This window comes from Alexandromys fortis, unplaced genomic scaffold (genome assembly GCF_014885135.2).
Source record: "Alexandromys fortis isolate MF-2015 unplaced genomic scaffold, M_Fortis_MF-2015_v1.1 scaffold_205, whole genome shotgun sequence".
Lineage (NCBI taxonomy): Eukaryota > Metazoa > Chordata > Mammalia > Rodentia > Cricetidae > Alexandromys > Alexandromys fortis.
The window spans coordinates 471,238-491,463 of NW_026068107.1; the positions used below are offsets into that span (position 1 = coordinate 471,238).

The window sequence follows — 20,226 nt, forward strand, 5'->3', positions numbered from 1 at the left end:
AAGAAAACACAAAGGCAACGGAAAAGTAAATGACCCAGTGAAGGTTATATACAACATACTTACAAGACAAAGGACTGAAGTTAGAACAAATAACTCTCATTAATAAATTTGAAAAACTGACAAAATCCAACTGGAGGAATTGCCAAATTCCTTGGATAAATGATCAACAAAAGAATAAATCCTAATGTCCAACAGGCATTTGAAAACATGCTCAACAGTATTGATAATCAGAATTGTCAAAGCAGGTGACGTCATTTTTACCTTCTCTGGGCTGGAAAAATAATGTCAGGTAATACCAAGTACTGGCCTGCAGGTGGCGCAACAGAAACTGTTGAACGTGGATTGTAAGGTTAGAAACTCAGTTACTGTTAGACAATGTTAGGCAGCATTCAGTTACATTGAATGTGTGCTCATTCCACAAATCAGTAATTCCATTCTTAGAAAGATATCCCAGAGACACCTGTGTTTATGTACACATGTTGTAATTCTTTATGACAAAATCATATTTTGTATATTTTGCCTATTTTTAGCCCATTTGTATGTTGCTGTTAAACTCTAGATTCGATAAGTCTTTAAACCCACCCATGTTTCTTAACTCCTTATTTTGTTGATCAAAGTCCTAAAAGTAATTTTCCAAATATCATAGAAAACAACTAGATTGTTATCACAAAAAGAAATATTTAGTGTTGGCATTTAAATTCACAACACACTAATTGCAGTCTTAAATTTCACTGAAAAGATTTGTGGGAAAAATTGGTAGGTCCATGTAATTTTACAACACTGCCTAGGTTTTATGTGAACCAAATTTTTAAAGTATATCAATTATGTTACGCTCTGGTTGGAAATCTTTGTTTAAAATTCCATAACTTCAAGTTTCAGTATACATTTAAAACTTAAGTATGTGTCAAATGATTGGAGTAAATTTAAACAATTACATATTGTGTGAATTTTCATCTTATAATATTTTGCAATCAGGACTGGGGCTGTAGCTCAGTTAAAGCGCTTGCTAAGCACATTTAAGGCTTTGGGTTTTATCTCCAGCACCACATAAATGGTGCATGGTGCTGCATACCTGCAATCCAGAATTTGGGAGATGTAGGCAGGTCATCCTTGTCAATAGAAGGAGTTCAATCCTGGCCTGGGCTAGAGATCCCAGGTCAAAAATTATTTGCCAATAACTTCATTTTTATGTATTTATTTATTTTGTGGTACTGGAGATGTCCTTGAGGATGTTAGGTAAGGGCTCTACCACAGAGCTATAGCTCTATAGACACGCATAGAGATAATAAATGGTCTTTTAAAAATGATACATGAATATAATATCCAGAAACATTGAAAATTAATTATAGACCGGGCATTGCGGTGCAGTCCCTTAATCCCAGCACTTGGGGAGATCTCCTGAGTTCAAGGCCAACCTGATCTATAGAGCTAGTTTCAGGACAGCCGGGGCTACACAGAGAAACCCTGTCTCAAAAAAACAAAGAAAAGTAAATACATGCAGTTCTCAGCCTAGATAAAATATTTCTCTGTGTATAGATGGAATGTGTGCTCATATAAATATAGCAAATGAGATAAAGTGTTAATATGTTGATCTGAGTAAAGATATATAGGTGTTCTTTAATAATTATTCATAAAAATTATCTAAAGCCCAAATTTATTTCTAATAAATTGTTAGAGAGAAAAGGGGGGATACAGACTGACACAGTGACCAGTGAATTCACAGTGTGCTTGGAGGTAAATGCATCTTTTGGATGAAAATATGGGAGAATAGTGCTCACTAATGCTCTTCAGGCAGTCACACGTCTTTGTGAACAAATTTTCTCCTGGAAGTTAGACATAAGCATAACTAGCTGCTATTCAAATTTTCCTTTCTTTGTCTGAGTATGGATTGTCCTTCAAGTGGACAGCATTGACGTTATCAGTATCCATGGGGATTCGGTTTCAGGACACTCTGGGAATAGCAAAACCAGCCATTGCTGAAGTCCTGTATTTTCAAAAACTTTATAATTCTATTTGCATGAAACTTTTCACCCAATACATTTTATTGTTTTATTTTTTATTTAAGCTCATTTTTTTTACTTTGTGGGGAGGGAGGAGGACTTAGCACAATCTTAGGCATCCCAGGCTCTTCTGAACTATGTAGCCTAGGGTGCCCTTATTCTCCTACCCCCCCCCCCACATCCCTAGTAGGGATTACAGATATGTGTCACCATGCTCTGTTCCATATATCTTAAATCATTTATAGTCAATTTATAATGCTGAATACAAGGTTAAGTGTTCTGTAAATGATAGCTATACTGTGTTGTTTGAATGAATAATAACAAGCCAAAAAGTTGCACGTGTCCAATATATACATAACCCCTCCAAAAAATATTTTTGGCCGTAATTGTTGAATGCAAGGGTGCAGAATCTGCAGGTAAGAAATTCTAGCAACAGTGTCCCCATCCACTCACATCTACTATGTGGAAGTTCTTCTACAGCATTTCAGAAAGGCCATTTTCTGTTGACCTTCTTGGCAAAGCATTCTTATGGCCTTGTCTTTAACACCTGTAGCCTAATAAATTTCATCCCCAGACAAAAGTGTCATTATAAAGGATATCTTTGATTCAGTGAGGGGGTGCAGGTGGAGGAATTTATCATGATATCATGTATAAAACAAGAACTGCAACACATGTCACCTTGGAAATCCTAAACATTCTAGAGATGAAAGGAGGACAGCTGCGCAATGTGATTCTGTTTGTGAAATTTGGGTGCTAAAGTTGTTATAATAAATGTAATAATAAATATAAAATGTTATAGCATGCTGTACAAAACACAAGCGCACCAAATATTCTAGTTGAACATAATTTTATTGTTATTGGTATTGTTATCATTGGCATCATCATTAGCACAAAACTAAATCCACTATCAAAAGAACACAAACACATTGACAATGAGTCAGTAACATTATCTTCATGTAATAGGGATAGCACCCTGAGGCTATAGACCGTATCACAGCTTGATAATCAATTCAATAATTCACCAACTTTATTGAGCACCTAGGCACAATGGAGGATTTAAAAATGCATACAAGAATCCCTGCTTTCGAGACGTTTACAATCTAGTCGGAGGTATCGAAGAACAGCAAGAACATGGGGCCACAAGGGATCTGTGACATAATAGAATCAGTGCATGTTGACGAACTGTTGGAGGGGGGTATCACAAAACTAATGCCACATTCAAGTGGAGGCATACAGAGAAGGGGCTCCAGGCAGACCGTAGTGGCATTGGAGTTGGACTTTTGGAAACTGGGGGCCTTTTAGTGTGGTGGAGAGCAGTGCAAGTGGGGAGACAGTGTGGGCCAGAGAACGGTCTTGAGTAAGATGGTGGAATGTTTGCACAGAGACAGCACTGCGTTTGACTGGCCTATGCAGTCCATGCACATGGTGTAATAATACGCAGAGAGTTATATGGGGAGCAAACTGGCAATGGCTCCGAATGACAGGCTAAGATCATTACGCTGTAGTTACTCTATAGTTGTCCGCATCAACAAAATTAGCAATTAATTGTGAAGAAATATGGTCATGTTAGTTCCAGGTTCCTTATGGAAACAAATGGTTTGTCAGCAATGTAATCACTTTACTATATGTATAAAAAATAGTCCTAATGGATAACAACAAACCACCTATAGCTAAAGTTCTCCTCTATTTGGCATGTAATTAAATTAATTAAATCTCTTGCTTCAAAGCATTTATTCTTTTTATCCAGGCACCAAATCTCTTCTCAGTCCCATTTCCAACATCATCATCAGTTCTTGTGGTACCCGATGGGTTGAAGTGAGCCTAATCTAGGATCTGAAAACAGCAGGTGCCCTGAAAGTGGGACACGTAGCTTGAAGTGAGAGCAGCTGTGGTAGAGGCAGTGAGCAATGGCAGGAAAATGACAGGCAACTCTAAAGTTTGCCTTAAAGTCTAGTACAGTTCGTTAAAAATGGAGTTCTTCTCGGTTTGGTCAGGAGGACACGTAGAAGGATCTCAGACTCACAGTACCCGAGTAGGGTCTTCTTTTAAAGTTTCTTCTTACTAAAACGATTCCTTAAAGGAATTTTATTTAATCTGGGCTACAGCTTATTTAACGGCTCCAGGTTCTGAGGCTACTGAAGCTGTGTATAGACTAGGGAGACGTTCTTTCTTTGACTACGGAATCCTGATAGGCTTTGCCTGTGAAAAGTTAGGAGCGTCTCCCATGCAGCGACAGTTTACAAATACTAAATGATGGTTGTTTTAGGTAACCAAGCCAAAGAAATATACAATACACAACCAACGTGTGAAGGCTTTGAACAAAGATGCCATGGCCACACGGCATTTCGTCAGTCTTTCATCTCTTTCTTGGTGTGAGCCTTTCTCTGCAAGAAGTCATGGATAGCAGTAGTGAGGCCCCATGTCACACTGGACCTGAGAATGATCAGAGACCCCCCTCTATAAATTAGGAGTATTTTTCGACCTCTAGTGTCCCACACATCTTGAGCAGAGGCCCACAGGCTTGGCATTCTCTGCCAGCCAATATGAGACTGCATATTGGCAACCAGCACAATCAGAGGATACAGAACCAGGCAGGTAATCGTCCCATTGACACTACCGGACACCAAAGCAGGAACCCAATGGGGCAGGCCTTGCCTTGCTAAGCCATCCTGGATAGGATCCTTGAAGGAGAAATAGAGAGCACTGCCCAGGCTGTTTCTGACAAGAACTGGCCAGAAACCGCGATAATAGCCCAGTGACAGCCGCCCCCAAAGCCCATAAGAATTGAATTCCTTGAGGATGCTGAAGGTGCTAGGGAAACAAGCTTGCTTGCGAGCATCCTGAAGCACGTTTTGTACTCTTTCAAAGGGGCTCAGTGCCACAGCTTCTACCACACCGGACATGAGCCCTGCTGTCCAGCGCTGTCCAAGGGAGTGTGGCCCAACAGGGGAGAGAAAGCCCAGCAGACTATCATATGTGCCAAACAACAGAGTCCCTTGCAGGGTCTTGGAGAGAAGAGGCGGGTAGATACCCCGGTAGAAGTACTGAGGGCCTTCATGCCAAAGCTGTCTCACGGCTTCTGACACGGCCATAGCATGGATCTGCTGCCGGAACACAACCTTATAGATAGGAAAGGTCAGAAAAGTAGACAGGAAGTTGGAAATGGCCCCCAGGGTGTAGGCCTGTGAGTGCCAGCTTTTCTTTCCTGGAACTTCTGCTCGTGTCCTGTGCTGAAGCTCCTTCCCAGCAGAGTTGTTCTGCTCCTCCATGCTGAGGACAACTGGATGCAGATGGAAGAAACTAGCAAAAGAAGACAAGAAGTTAGACTAACCATTTCCATGGCTCAGCAAGTGTTTTCCTGGTTTTGCCTGACATAGAACCAAGACAAAGTTACATGTCAGGAAACACGTTTGACAGTTTCTAAGAACAGACATGCTCTTAGGTAGTTAATAATTTATCAACTTTAAATCAAAATTTTAATGTATTTCCCTTGATAGTAACCTCTATGGTACTTTGATGACACCATAAAATTCAAACATTCAAAAATATTATGACTAAAAATCATAGAAATGGGGAAAGGGGCTTAAAAACCTATTGTATTCAATTCTTAGCACAAAACTTCATGTTTTAAAAATGTACATTTGTAAACTGGCTCTTTGGAGCCTATTCCCTATGGACGAATCCCTTGCTCAGCCTTGACACGAGTAGAGGGACTTAGATAGAGTACAGCCTCGACTTGATATGCCAGGCTTGTTGACTCCCCATGGGAGGCCTTCCCGCCTCTGAAGAGTGATGGGGTGAGCAGTAGAAGGGCAGGAAAGGGGAACTGGGGCTAGTATGTAAAATTTTAAAAAATTAAATTAAAAAATGTGCATTTGTGTGTGTGCGCGCATGCACATGCACCCAGAGGCCAGAGGAGGACACTGGATCTTCCGGAGTTTGAGTCATCTGATGTGGGGCAAGGACCTGAACCTTGGTCCTCTGCTGAGCTGCTGATTCACCCCAAACTTTGCATTTTATTACCTACTAGATAAGTAAGTTGTTTCTCTCTTTCCAAAACTACTTTTTGCTATGCTACAGGTTGAAACCAGGTAAGCGCACGGATGCCAGGCAAGTGTACCATATTCACAGGCTCCACCCCACAATTCTGTGCGTCTGTGTTGGCATGTTAGTGTTCATTTTTATGTGTGTATGCATGCACTAACATACCACACACAGACACACAAAATTGTAAATTTGGGGGTGAGAACCTCCTGCCACCTACCTCTGTAGATTCCTGCCCGAACAATAGCTGTCTCATGACAACACCCTACTCCTCCCTAATCGAAGGAAGGAACACGCAGCTGCTCCTAGAAGTTCCATGAGATGAGGTTCAGTACCTGGCAATTTTCAGGCTTTTTCTTTTATATGTATAGCTACATAATACAGCAGAGTTTCTCATTTTGTGCTCCACTGATATTTGGGAGAAGAGAATTTTTTATATTACTGTCTGTTATAGCTACTGAAAGACGTTTATCAGTGTGCCTGGCTTCTGGCACCAGCCATGATGCACATATGCTGATGATCAAAGTAGCACCCAAAGGGGATGTAGCTCAGTTGGCAGGTGCTTTACTACTCTTCATGAAGGCCTGTGTTTGATCCCCATCACGACACAGACATGTAACCCATCACTTAGGACATAAAGTCAGGAGGATGAGGAGTTCAAGACCATCCTCAACTACTTATCAAGTTCAAGGTCAGCCAAGGAAACATAAGACCTGACTTAAGAAATTCTAAAGCACGGAGAAGTAGTATTAGAAGCAATTTGGGTGCCAAGGCACAGAAGGAACTTCACAATCAAGAACGAAACAAGAACTAGATGCAGTAGCACATTCCTGTAGTCTGAGCTACATGGGAGGAGGAGGGAGGAGGATCACTTGGATCTGAATTTCAAAAGCTGCCTCCGCAACAAGTGAAACCCTGTCATGAAGAAAGAAAGCGTGTGGAAGGAAAGAAGGAAAGGAGGGAAGGACGGGGTGGGAGGGAGGGAGGACAGGTTCCTACGCTTCTGAAAAGAGAGCTGCAGCAGTGGCAGCAGGCATGTCAGGGAGGGGAAGCATACAGCTGGCCAGGTACAAACAAGGATGGAGCGAGCACATCCTGACCAGGGTGGAAGGCAGGCAGAAACAGGAAGTCGGGCAACAACTGTAGACAGCAAGTTTCACACAGAACCTGGGACACTGTGGTCTGTGGTTGAGACTCTGGTTACAGTAACAGACTCTATGGCCCATTCGATAGGGACAATGGGAGCTCAGGCTGAGGCCCTGGGTGAGGAGTAGAGGCCAGGAGCTGCATGCAGCCTATGCAGGCTTCTCTGGATGCTGCACTCACAACTTGCCTTACAGCGCTTCTGCTAGAATCATCCTTTGTGACTCTGCTTGGGCTTGGCCTCTGGTCCTGTTCCATCCTTCTCCTCCCCACCCATATCATTTTGCAGCATCCCCTTTTCTGAAGGCACACTCATTTCTTGGCAATGGGAGGGAGTAGCCTTCTATGCTCTGCCATTACCACCTCCCCCGCTCCCAGCACTTCATGAAGGAGAGTAGAAGTGCTCGTGTTCCTGGGATCCTGAGGCTGAGTACTCACCAGGGGCAAAGGTTCCAGGGGACCATTTCTTACATCCTCCTGGAATAATTCTGGGCTTCTCACATTGACTTCCATATCTCAGGAGCTAAAGGGGGTCCTCCCCTATCTCTTCCTGACTTGGTCTCTCAGACCTCCAAAGCTACTGGAGTCTCGAACATTCCACAGCTCTTCCTTCCAAATCCTACCTTGGTCTTAACAAGGATAAGTGATGAGATAAAGGGTTTTCATATTTTCTAAGTCTCAGTTCAATAACATTCCAGTTCCTGCCCACCTTTTTATAAAGATCTGTTCATCAACTGCATAAGGTAGTCCGGCTTAGTAGAAGGGAAATGGTTTGGCACAATCATATTGTAAGCCTTGGTTCTGTTATTAACATTTTATATGACTTCAGAAATTGAATGACCTCTTGGAGTCTCTCTTACTTTTGTTATATAATTATCAGGCAGGGAACATTGTTCTGTAGTCATCCCCAAAGCTGTATTCTATCACAAGGGCATGGGTATTGGTGATATTTTTTAACCTCTGGCTGATAATGAGGTCGCACTTTTGTACCACTTACTCCTTTTACCATTTCCGCAAACACTTTTGTGGGATTAAAAGTGAACAGTAATTTAGAAGCACCTTACCTTAAGTATCTCATACATCATTTTATAAATCTATTTACCTGTATTTTGTACAGGGAAGGAAATTCAAGTTTTTCTTGTGGATTTTTCTTTGAAGAAAACTTTGGGGGACAAATAGCTGCAGAACTCGATTCTGTCCCCACCACTTTCTTAGCTGTGTGATCAGGAGAAAGGGAGGAATTGCACTGTCTCCCATTTTTCTGCTACAAAGTGGTGATAATAAGGCCTAACACAGAAGGCTGTCGTAAAGATTAAGAATATAAAATAAGATAAAGTTGCTGAAAATCTATGACTTTGTGACTTCAATGTTTAAAATATCAGAAAAGATTATTCTGAGCCTCATTATCTGTCTTCACAGAGCACATGTTTCTGAAGACCAGCTAGAGTCAGATGAAATGGCATGCTGGAACATATTCACTGGTCCTATGGGAGCCAGGAAAGATGCTCTATCAATTCAAAGGCTTGACATAATCCTCCAGGAGAACCTAGCACCCTAACACTAATTTCAAAGTATGGGATGGAGAATGGGTTTGGAGCCTGCCTTGAGCAGTAATCATCTAAGCCCTATGATCTGGCTCCTACGTCTACAAACCTAATCAAATGAGCATATGGGAACACAGTCTTTACAGGCTAGTCTAGTGAAAATGGGTCTCACCAGTCCTACATATGTCTGTTCATTTGGGGGAATTCTCAGCCAGTTCTTTGTTCAGCTAAAAACACATATTGATCCTCTTTCAAAATCACTGTTAAATCACCATGGAGCTAAAGATAAATAGGATTTGGTGGCTGTCTTCAAAGGCATGGGAGTTTCGTGGGGTAGACAGTCATCAGTGGACTAAACCACACTGGAAAAGAAAATAAAAATAATCATAGTCAAAGAAGTAAGACAAGAACTATTTATTTTGCCCAGGACAGGGAAAACTCAGTGTTGGCAAGATTATAGAGAAAAGACAGCCATTATACACTGTTTATGGGAATATGAGTTAGCATAGAAACTATGGATATCAGTATGAAGGCTCATCAAAAGAGTCAAAATAGATAAAGCCCAATGGTTCAGCTGTCCCACTCCTGATATACACCTGGAAAACGTAAGACAGGCCTACAAAAGAGACACCCGAATTGTCCATTTGTTGCCACGCTATGCACAATGATTATTACAGAATCGGTCAAAGTGCTCGCTAACAAATGAGTAGATCATGAAAATGAGGCATGTAGATTAGAACAGTGGAGCATTATTCGGCCACAAAGTAAGAAACCTCTCATTTACAGCAGATTGGGAGGAACTGGATGCTACTGTTAAGTGAAATTCGTCAGGAACAGGAAGTCAAAGCTCTTTTTATACGTGGAAACTTAAAAACTGTAGACCTGGGAGAAGAGAGGGGGGAGGGGGAGAAGAGAGGGGGGAGGGGAGAAGAGAGGGGGAGGGGGAGGGAAATGGGAGGCTGGGAGGAGGCGGAAACTTTTTTTTTCTTATTCTCAATAAAATAAAAAAAAATGAAAAAAAAAACTGTAGACCTGTAAGTAGAAGAGCAATTGTTAGGGAGTGGGCAGGTATGGGGCTATCAGAAGGATGGCTCCATATGATAGATGCCTGCTGTATCGATCGTGTTGAATGCGACATTACAGTGAACAGCACTCAAATGCTAGAGATCTGCACAAGCCAGGAGTCACTCTCTTCACAGTATTTTTCAAGACTTCCCAGAGCACTGAAATGTGCAATTAATATGTGCTAATAAAGATTTTCTCAGGAAAAATGTGGCACCGCCCTTAAGTAAGTCGCCTCTTGTTAGGTGGAGGAGTAGAAACAGGCGTTTTAGGCTGAGGAAGAGACTTAAAGGAGAGGAATTAATGTTGAGGGGGCAGGTTCTCCTAGAACATGGTGTCTAGTTTAGGCTTTGCATTCATAGAAAAAAGGCTTTCCCTGGCTCCCATAAGAACGCTGGATATATTCCTGCATGCCACCTCATCTGGTTCTGACTGATCTTCTGGAATATATACTCTGTAGAGACAGAACAGTCCATGGTGGTGGTAGTAGTGGGAAAAAAAAACAAAGCAAATAAACAAAGAAAAAACAGACATAGCAGAAACTAACCAAACGGAGTTATAATGATGGCCATGATTATTTTCTCCACTGATGGATGTCATAGAGAACAAAACACTGGAATCAGACAACACCCCAATCCTGCTCCGCCATCCCTTAGCTTTATGACTAATTCTCTTCAACATCTGAACCTTACTATCATTATTGCTTTATATTTCTTTATTATTTTGGGGAGATGTGGTAGCAGCTAAGGTCAAATTATGACAAAATTGCTACCTTGTTCCAATGGTTGCATTGGGATCTTGTACTGGAGTGGCTGCCTTTATCCTCTTTTTTTTTTTAAGTATTAGAGATCAAAATCAAAATCAGGTTTTTTTGTTTGTTTTTTCTTTCTTTTTGTTGTTTTTGTTCTGTTTTGTTTATGGTTTTTGGTCTTTCGAGACAGGGTTTCTCAGTAGCTATGGAGCCAGTCCTAGAACTCATTCTGTAGACCAGGCTGGCCTCAAATTCACAGAGATATGTCTGCCTCTGCCTCCTGGGTGCTGAGATTAAAGGCATGCGCCACCAGCGCCCTGGCAAAATCAGGTTTTTTAGATACTAACAAAATACTTTTCCATCGAACTGCATAACCAGCCCTGCAAGAAGCATTTATGTTTTCCTCTTCAAAATGGAAAAGAAATGTATTCATGGGTTCTACAGTTTGGTAGCCCTGGGCTAGCATCCCAGTGGTTCTAACCCAAGAAGTACATGGCCTTACAGAAGTTACTTCACCTCCTTGAAACTCGCAGTTTTCTTCTCTGAAAAAAAAAAAATGGTTTGCGATGCAGGGCTGCCGAGAAGTTTAAATGAAATAACGGATGGAAAGTTCCTGGCACAAAGGAGGCCTGCTGCCAAAAGGAGCCACTATCATTCCATCTGAAAGCGTTCCCTCCTAAACCTGCAAGCTTTTAAGGTTCATTTGTCAAAATTGGAAAATGTGACCTCATTAGAGCCATCCTTTGGTGTGCACTCTCACACATGTGGCCAGAGATAAGAGGTCTTCTGAATCCCAATGGACCTTGCTGGTAACTTCGCTCTAAAATGTTCTTGCTTCAACCTTTAAACACAATCAACTCTTTTCATTTTTTTAAATTGGAACTGTCAGGTCTATCCTCAGTTCCTTGATCCTATCCAGCAGGTCCAACATACTATCTGCTTTGGTGATGCAGCCAGTGGAAGCACAGACCAGGTGTCTGCTGTGGGGTTGTGGTCTAACATGATGGTACTAGGGAACAGAAGCAAGAGTATGTGAAAACCCACCAGGTACCCCCAGACCCACCCCTAACTCTACAAGGTCAGCCACCTGCCTCTTCCGTGCCTCTAGGCACTCTTACCTTCCACCACCTCTACCTCACTGTTCCATCCCCAAGGACAACAGTGAAGGTTGTGCTACACAGAGGGTGCTTCCTCCACATTTGGATTGCTTATACAAATCCAGTTACTGCAGTTGTAAATAAGAAGGCAGACCAGAATAGGTTGAATACCTTAGCAGGTTGAAGAAGCCAACAGCAGTTGCAGGATTTCAAATCGTTCCTGTGCTTTCAAGCATCAGAAGTCCACAGCAAGGCCTGCCTAGGGGCCTCCTAGCCACCCACCATCTATCTACACAGGGAAGTGATACCTGCTGCCTAAGAACCGAAGGCAGGGGAAATGAAGCAGGTTTTCTAGCCTCTGGCTTCACGGCCCAATCGCTCTGGAAAGCCTTGCATGCCGTTTCCATGGAGTTGCTCCTTCTCTGGGGCTAGTGATGCCAAAGCCAGCAAAGAAGAAGTCCCCTGAAGAGCTTGCAGAGGGCAGCCTAGCAACCTATCCTTGAGCCAGGAAATGAAAGAGCTATATCAGCTGCAGAGAGCTGTGGTGTGGCCTAGGTCAAATGGTGTTTTGTTTCTAACACTTCTTCCTTCAGGCAGGTGTTGAAAGAGGAGGATGTTTTGATGATTATAGGGCAGCGGTTCTTAACTGTTTTGAGGTCATGGGCCCATCTGAAAATTCACAGAGCAATGGTATCAGAAAGAAGTGTTCTAATCTTTTGCATGCAATTTCAAGAAGGACTTGAGGTAGAAACTTCTGCTCTGCGATTTTGTGACAAATAGGCTGTGGACGAACATCTAAGTGGCAGAGCCATTTGCTGACAGCCTTCAGCATGGTGTGATGTTTCAAACAGTGGTTCACGGATCGCCACAACCCAGAATCAGTTGTAGCAACAGGTAAAATACAAATGACAGTTTCCATCCCCAGTCCCAGTAAAGTCGGATCCCCAGAGCTGGAGCCTGGGAAGGTGCATTTCGAACAAGCCCTCAAATATCAATGTGATAGGCAGCTGGGCACCAGCTTTACTTTAGTTTGTAGCATGAATTCTGCATTGAAAGCTCTGGCTTCACCCTGTAATTTTAGACACGTCATCTCTGTGTCTCTGAGTCTGGTTTCCTTTGGGGCCATAGGGAAATGCTGATATTTTTATAAACAGGTGGTTTATTTTCGTGTAAAAATGTGAGCAGTAAAGAGCCTCGGCTTCCCTCTTGTTATAGTGCAGACCACGAGGGTCGCCTTCCTCCTCTTCTTTGTCGTCTCTCTCTTCACTCCCCTCCTCAGCACAGCCGTCACCTTAGCAAAGCTGCTGAGATAGTTTGTAGATGTGTATGTAAGTGAATATGCTTTCTCCGGGCAGCCAGGCAGAGCAAAGTGTTGGCATCAACACAGAGGAAAACGCTGGCATCAACAGAACAACGGACCGGGGTGCAAAATCCGATGCTATTAGCTTATTTGCTGTATGATACAGGACAAGGATGCCCAAGCTCATGGTGGCTCAATTTTCTCATCGGTACGTTGCAAACAGCAGTTCGTTAATTTTATATAGCCCTAAACTGTTCCTCTCACCCTCGTTTTGTTTTTGTTTCTCCACTAACTCTTAATCTGACACCAGAGAGGGGTATTTAAAAGGAGTATTTGAGGTTAGACGCCAGGGCTGGAGTGTGAGCTGTGAATTCTGTGCTTCCTACCCATACTGCCTAGGTGCTTACATCCCCCTCTCTGTTAAATGGGCACGCTGCTACGTTTTATCACAAGACTGGAGAGAAGAATAAGTGGGATGTCCGTGCAAGCGCACTGGCACACAGAAAGCGCTCAGCAAATGCTCCCCCCTTCCCCCCTATACAAAGGTGAAGAACTCTCATTGTTCACTTGCTTTCGGTCCCACCTCGTGTTTAAGGCATCCGGTTGCAAAGCGGCAGCCAAGGAGCCAAGGTAGAAGGCGATAAGAAGAAGGGAAGAGAGGGGAAGCTGCAAACTCACGAGTGAAATGTAAATGGGCCAGGTCCGTGAGTCCGAGCTGCACTTGACGCCGCGCCCGCTCCCGCACCAGTCTGCCGCAGCCCCCTCCAAGCAGGTTCCCCCCCTCTGGCAGGCATTATCATCCTGGCCCAGGCTTTGCAGGGAGGCCGCCCCCGCGCACCGCTGATTGGCCACGCCACTCCTCTCGTCACGCTCTTTTGTCTCAGTGGGCAGAGGCTGAAGGCAGTCGCCACTGCTCTGCGGGCTGAACTGGAGGGTGGGGGCAGCTGAAGCTGCCTTGGAAACCACTGCAGAGACTGCGCTACCCCTGGCTGGGCAGCCCAGCTCTGTTGGATAGCCCAGACAGCTGAGGCGCCATCCTTTCCCTGCAGGCCCTGAGAGACAAGACAGCTCTTCGGGGCTCCAGACCATCCATCCGCTGTCCACTACGAAGGCCAGGTAAAGAAAGGGAGGTGCAACCGCATAACGCGGAGATGGAAGGATGAAACCTTACCATTTGGGGCTTCAGAACTGGCAATTTTGAGGCAAAGATGTGAATACCCCAATGGTTGGGCTACATGGTGGGAGGGGGTGAGCTTAACCTGGATGTTTCTTAAGAGTATGACTTCATTGGCTTGGAGAGGGAACATTCCCCACCCCCACCCCCCAGGAACGTAGCAAAGGGCAGAGGGAAAAATCACAGTCGCACTGTCCTGAAGTCTCTTTTCTCTCATTTTTTCGTGGATAGTAACGGAGGTGGGAGGGTGGCCGACTTCTCTTCTTTTTCTTCATGACAGCCCATCGAAGCCGATTCCAAACTTGAAATCTGTATGGCTGCTTGTGGAGCTGGTAGGCCGGTGGTTTCCCGGGTGAAGAGTATTGGGGGAGGGGTGGGCCCTTTGGCTTTTATTCTGAAGGTGGGGTTTTTCCTCCTGGCCACAGTGGGGCTGGTGAAGGAACGATGAGACTGCTTCTGACGGCTCAGACCCTTCTCTCCCCTTCCCTTTGCTGTGGCGCAGTTTAAATTAGCGGTTCGGAGCACCCGGATGTGAGAAGCCTGTGGACAGAGATCAACCCTACCCAGGACCTGAACTCTCACGGCAAGCCCCTGTTGCAGAGGCTGGATTTAATAAAGGCGAAGGCCAGTTTCCGAGCTCTGGTAAGAATAAAGGGGGGGGGGGGGGAGAAAAGAAAAAAAGGAGGGAGACGTTGTGACCTATTATTATCTTTCAGGCCTTTACTCATTAACATTTCTATGAGGTTTATTCTATTGCCCTCTATTTTGAGAGCCTAGTATGGGACCCAAAGGCTTTTGCAACTACAATTCCAAGCAACAGGCAGCCTCTCCTGGAGAACAGGCAGGAAATGAGGCGGGGTACAGTGGGGAGGGAGTAAATGTGAGCCCGACAAAGCCCTCACTGGCACAGAGAAATCGTATTGCTCCTCAAGATTGTAAGGTGCCAGTCTCCTGCTGAGTAGGGCGCTGGGCAAATAGACAAGCCTGTAGAAAATGTGATTAGAAGCTTCTTTCCAAGTCCAATGCGATTTTGACCTTCCTTTTTTCTTTGACAGTTCCCACCCAAACGCGAGGAAGATACTGCCCAGGAACGAAGGTTCTTTGGAGGTTTCTGCCGATTGAGCTCCAGAAAGCCGAAGCATCTTGTATTCAGATACCCAGCTGTTCTCCGCCATGACTAGCATCCTTGTTAGGCTGAGTAACAGCCGAAGGCAGAATGCAGCTTTTCTGCCTTTGGCCCATTCCATGGTTAAGGTCCTGGGGAAGAGTCTTGGTCCTTTGATGGCCAACATAGCAGCAGAGAGAAACATGAAGTTGTTTTCTGGGAGGGCAGAGCTGATCCAGGGGGAAGAAACCTTTGAGAACTGGCTAAGCCAAGTTCATGAGGTCCTGCCAGAATGGCATATGTCTGAGGAGGAAAAGCTGAAACGCCTGATGGGAACCCTTAGGGGCCCTGCCAGGGAGGCCATGCATTTGCTCCAGGCTGTCAATCCCAATCTAAATGTGGCAGAATTCCTGCGGGCCATGAAGATGGTGTTTGGGGAGTCTGAGAGCAGTGTAACAGAACATGATAAATTTTTAAACACCTCGCAGACATATGGAGAGAAACCATCTATGTATATGATCCGTTTAGAGATGGAGCTGCAAGATGCTATCCAGGCAGGGGTCCTTGCTAAGAGAGATGCTAACAGAATTCGCCTGCACCAGGTCCTTGTAGGGGCAGAGCTCAATTGGGACCTGCGCATCAAGCTTAAGGGGCTCCTCCAAATGCATGCACACAAGCAGGAAGCCCTTCCTGACTTTCTGGAGTTAATGGGGATGGTAAAGGAGGAAGAAGACTGGGATGACATCTTTTTTCAACATAAGAGGGCCAGAAGAGCAGAGACAATAATGGAGGGGGCTGCCAGCCCTGTAGTATTTCAGGGCTCCCTTCCTATAGTGATGGGCAGTGATGACAGCAATGTCATAGAGATAGATGATTCCCCAGATGACTCAGATGAAGATGTGATCCTGGTGGAACCTGAGGACCCTCCACTGCCATCCCCAAGTGTCCCATCCTTCAGAAGCAGAGCCACTTCTCAGGATGAAGTGCTAGTTATTGAATCCTCCAACAGTGATGATGAGGCTCCTTCCACTAGCAGTGGTTCTGGGGGTAATGGGGGTAATGGGCCCGAGAATCTTTATAGACCCAGAAAGCGAAGATACCCAATCCGCTGTCTCCAGTGTGGTGCAGAGGGCCATGCAAGAGAAACCTGTGGCCACAATACCAGAAAGGGCCCTCTTTTTGAGAATGTGATAGTCACTCTGCATGAGATGATTCAAATCTCTGCACCATACTAAGGTGTGAGATTCAGCCCCAGATCAATGTTTATTTCTGGAGAAAACAAAGTTGGGATGGGCCTCAGAAGGAATTAATTCAAAACCAGTCTTTTTTTGGGGGGGGGAGAAAAAGCAGATTTGTACACCACATAATGAAGAGGGATGACCCCCCCCCCCACACACACATCATTCATTGCTTAAGCATCATCTGACAGCTTAGTGGTTGTTTCTTTGTGTGTCTTTCTCTGGTGACTTTAATCTGTTCGTGAAGTGGGATCTTTCTGTACCTTCCAAATGAAATCTGAAAAAACCCGAAATTCTCACCCTGATACAATCTTTGTCAGCCCTTTGGTGAACGTCCTTCTGTATATTTCCCTGTACCTGTGTGCCTAGATATATATGTATAGACAAAAGTGATCAAATATAAGTGCTGGTCTATCTGTATTTTTTCATCAAGCAGCATATAGTGTGGACTTCTAAATAAATGAATATATAAGCATCTAACTTAATGTCATGCGTGTTACATCTTTGGGGAAGATAAAAACTGAAACTAATTGTAACAGCTATAGTAGAGGTATTTTACTTAAAGGGAAGCTGAGATGAGCTACAAGTCTCTTCAAAGCCTCTTGTAACTGGCCTGCCTCCTAGCTCATAGGACCATCTGCGCCAACTAGTTAATGTCTCCATGGCCTCAAATGTATCATGTGAAATCTGACCATGGGCCAGAGAGGCCATTCCTGTCCATCTCTTTCTGCCTCACCTGTTGGCCTGTGATCAGAGGCTGAAGATATCTGATCTCTTTGAGCATCTTCCCTATGGGTACATTAGTATTTATACTAAGAAGGCTAATGGAGGGTGATTTCATATAAGGCTGATAGGAGAGTGGAATGAATGCTGATCCAAAGATCTGAAGCATTTGTAAAAGATTTATTTTTATTTAACATGTAGAACTTTTTGCCTGCATGTATTATGAGCCTACAGAGGCCAGAGGAGGGTGTCAGGGCCCCTGGAACTGAAGTTTCTAAGGGGTAGGTACCGGTAAATAAATGTAGGTCTTCAAGGGCATAAAGTGCTCTTAACTACTGAGATATCTGTGCAACCCCAATCTGGATCATTTTACCCCAATATAATAGGGTTTGCAGAGGTCTAAAAGAGAGCTGCAGCAGTGGCAGCAGGCATGGCAGGGAGAGGAAGCATACAGCTGGCCAGGTACAAACAAGGATGGAGCGAGCACATCCTGACCAGGGTGGAAGGCAGGCAGAAACAGGAAGTCGGGCAACAACTGTAGACAGCAAGTTTCACACAGAACCTGGGACACTGTGGTCTGTGGTTGAGACTCTGGTTACAGTAACAGACTCTATGGCCCACTCGATAGGGACAATGAGAGCTCAGGTTGAGGCTCTGGGTGAGGAGTAGAGGCCAGGAGCTGTGTTATTCTTTGGTCCCTGCCCTAGCCACTCCCACTCCCATAACCTCTGACCCGCCCATCGCCATCTTGGGACCCTCCCTCTCTTTCTGCTTCCCTGCCGTGCGCACGCGTTTTCTCTGTCTCTCTCTTCTATCTCTCCTCTCTCCTTTTATCTCTTTTCTCTGTCTTTCTTTCTCCCTCTTCCTTAATAAATACTTATGGCTATTTCCTGTGTTTACGTGTCTGTTACCTGCCGCCACCATGGGCCAAGGAAGCTTGCCCTCCTGTAGCCGCTTTCTCAAGGCGGGCTCCGCCAGCCCGCCCGGGGGGATCGTTTGTATCAGCTTTCTCATGGCGGGCTCCGCCTACACACCGGCGGGAATCGTTTTTTAATAACAAGCTGCATGCAGCCTATGCAGGCTTCTCTGGGATGCTGCACTCACAACTTGCCTTACAGCGCTTCTGAAGCATGTTCACTGCCTCTGAGACTGCTGAGTGGGAGCCATCCTCACCACCTCAACTCTGGGAAGCACTGTGTGGCATATAAACCCTTTTTATCTGAGTAAAAGCTAAATCTGCTATGCAGTACACTGCGTGGCCTATAATCACCCTACGTGACTCTGCTTGGGCCTGGCCTCTGGTCCTGGCCTGTTCCATCCCACCCCGTATCCTCCCATATCATTCTGCAGCATCCCCTTTTCTGAAGTCACACTCATTTCTTGGCAATGTGGGTTGTCAGTTTCTATGCTCTGCCCATTACCACCTGTAACACCCGATTTTGTGTTACACCCTTGGTACAGTTCGCACGCCCCTGTACCGAACGCGAGTCGAGCAAGAGCCTGGAGATTGAAAAGAAGACACAGACCAGGGTCATTCGAAAGAAGATCAGCCGAATGCCATTTATTTAGACTTGGGGAAAACCTTAAGTAGCTAACTCCTGCACAAGGATCTCCGCCCAGGCAGGTGGGAAATTACCATATTAACAATGGAGTAAATGCCGTGCAGCTAACCACGGGGGGGGGGGGGCAGGAAGAGCACAGAAACACACAGGAAGCTTAGTTAGCTGATCATAAACTGTCCCCACGAATAAGGGAGACCAGGGCCCTACAACCACCTCCCCTGCTCCTAGCACTAAATGTTATCCTAAAGCCTCAGCCTCCTTAACCTTAAGACCAGAAGGAGAGTAGAAGTGCTCGTGTTCCTGGGATCCTGAGGCTGAGTACTCACCAGGGGCAAAGGTTCCAGGGGACCATTTCTTACATCCTCCTGGAATAATTCTGGACTTCTCACATTGACTTCCATATCTCAGGAGCTAAAGGGGGTCCTCCCCTATCTCTTCCTGACTTGGTCTCTCAGACCTCCAAAGCTACAAGATCTTCAACCCTCTTCCAAGTTTATAACTTTTTCCTCTTCTCTGTCACTCTCAAATCTATCCAGGATCTCAGGTTATAAGATCATTTCTGCCTTGGCTGCTTGTTGCTGGAGGGTGCTTTTTCATCCCCCACTGCTCAGACCCAGAATAATCATACAGAAACTATATTATTTGCAATATTGTTTGGCCAATAGCTTAAGCGTATTTTTTTAGGTAGCTCTTATGTCCTAAACTAACCCATCACCATGAGGTCGTGGCCTACCGGCAGAGTTTTGGTGGGTTACACTAGAGGCATTTGTCTCCTGTGGTGGCTACATGGCTTCTCCCTGACTCCACCTGCTTTCCTCTTCTCTCTGCTTGGAATTCCCACCTTGCCCTATTTGGCTAAGCCACTGACCAAAACAGATTTATTCATTAACCAATAAAAACAACAAATATACAGAAGTTCTTCCCACACCATTTCCCCTTTTATGTTCAAATAAAATGGAAGGCTTTAACTTTAACACAGCAAGATTACAAACAAAACAGTTATCAAACAAGAATTATAGTTACAATATTTATATCTACTTGATCTTTTAGCATAACTAAGAAAAATTATAACTATCTATTCTTTTTTGTTTTTGTTTTTTTTAATTACTGTCAGGTATTTTTTTTTAATTTATTAAAGATTTCTGTCTCTTCCCCACCGCCGCCTTCCCTTTCCCTCCCCCTCCCCCAATCAAGTCCCCCTCACTTGTCAGCCCAAAGAGCAATCAGGGTTCTCTGCCCTGTGGGAAGTCCAAGGACCACCCTCCTCCATCCAGGTCTTGTAAGGTGAGCATCCACACTGCCTAGGCTCCCACAAAGCCAATACCTGCAGTAGGCTCAAAAACCCATTGCCATTGTTCTTGAGGTCTCAGTAGCCCTCATTGTCCGCTATGTTGAGTGAGACCTGTTTTAACCCAGGCTTTTTCAGACCCAGGCCAGCTGGCCTTGGTGAGTTTCCGATAGAACATCCCCATTGTCTCAGTGT

The 20,226-nt window shown here is 44.6% G+C and overlaps 2 protein-coding genes across 3 annotated transcripts; one reads left to right on the forward strand and one right to left on the reverse strand.

Moving 5' to 3' along the window:
- Positions 1-2,880: 2,880 nt before the first annotated feature.
- Slc25a53 (solute carrier family 25 member 53) lies at positions 2,881-13,767 on the reverse strand. Of its 2 annotated transcripts, none has more exons than XM_050124190.1 (2): positions 13,620-13,767; positions 2,881-5,300 (listed from the first exon to the last, which is right to left on the reverse strand). In XM_050124190.1, exons 1-2 carry the CDS (start codon positions 13,739-13,741, stop codon positions 4,349-4,351), a joined length of 1,074 nt encoding a protein of 357 aa, XP_049980147.1. In that variant the 5' UTR covers positions 13,742-13,767; the 3' UTR covers positions 2,881-4,348. The 2 variants fall into 2 exon arrangements, with proteins under 2 accessions (XP_049980147.1, XP_049980148.1); XM_050124191.1 differs by lacking the exon at positions 13,620-13,767 and adding an exon at positions 11,813-11,949.
- Positions 13,768-13,854: 87 nt separating this feature from the next.
- On the forward strand, positions 13,855-16,938 carry Zcchc18 (zinc finger CCHC-type containing 18). Its single transcript, XM_050124179.1, has 4 exons — positions 13,855-14,057; positions 14,396-14,447; positions 14,618-14,757; positions 15,171-16,938. Exon 4 carries the CDS (start codon positions 15,289-15,291, stop codon positions 16,453-16,455), a length of 1,167 nt encoding a protein of 388 aa, XP_049980136.1. The 5' UTR covers positions 13,855-14,057; positions 14,396-14,447; positions 14,618-14,757; positions 15,171-15,288; the 3' UTR covers positions 16,456-16,938.
- The last annotated feature ends 3,288 nt before the right edge of the window (positions 16,939-20,226 follow it).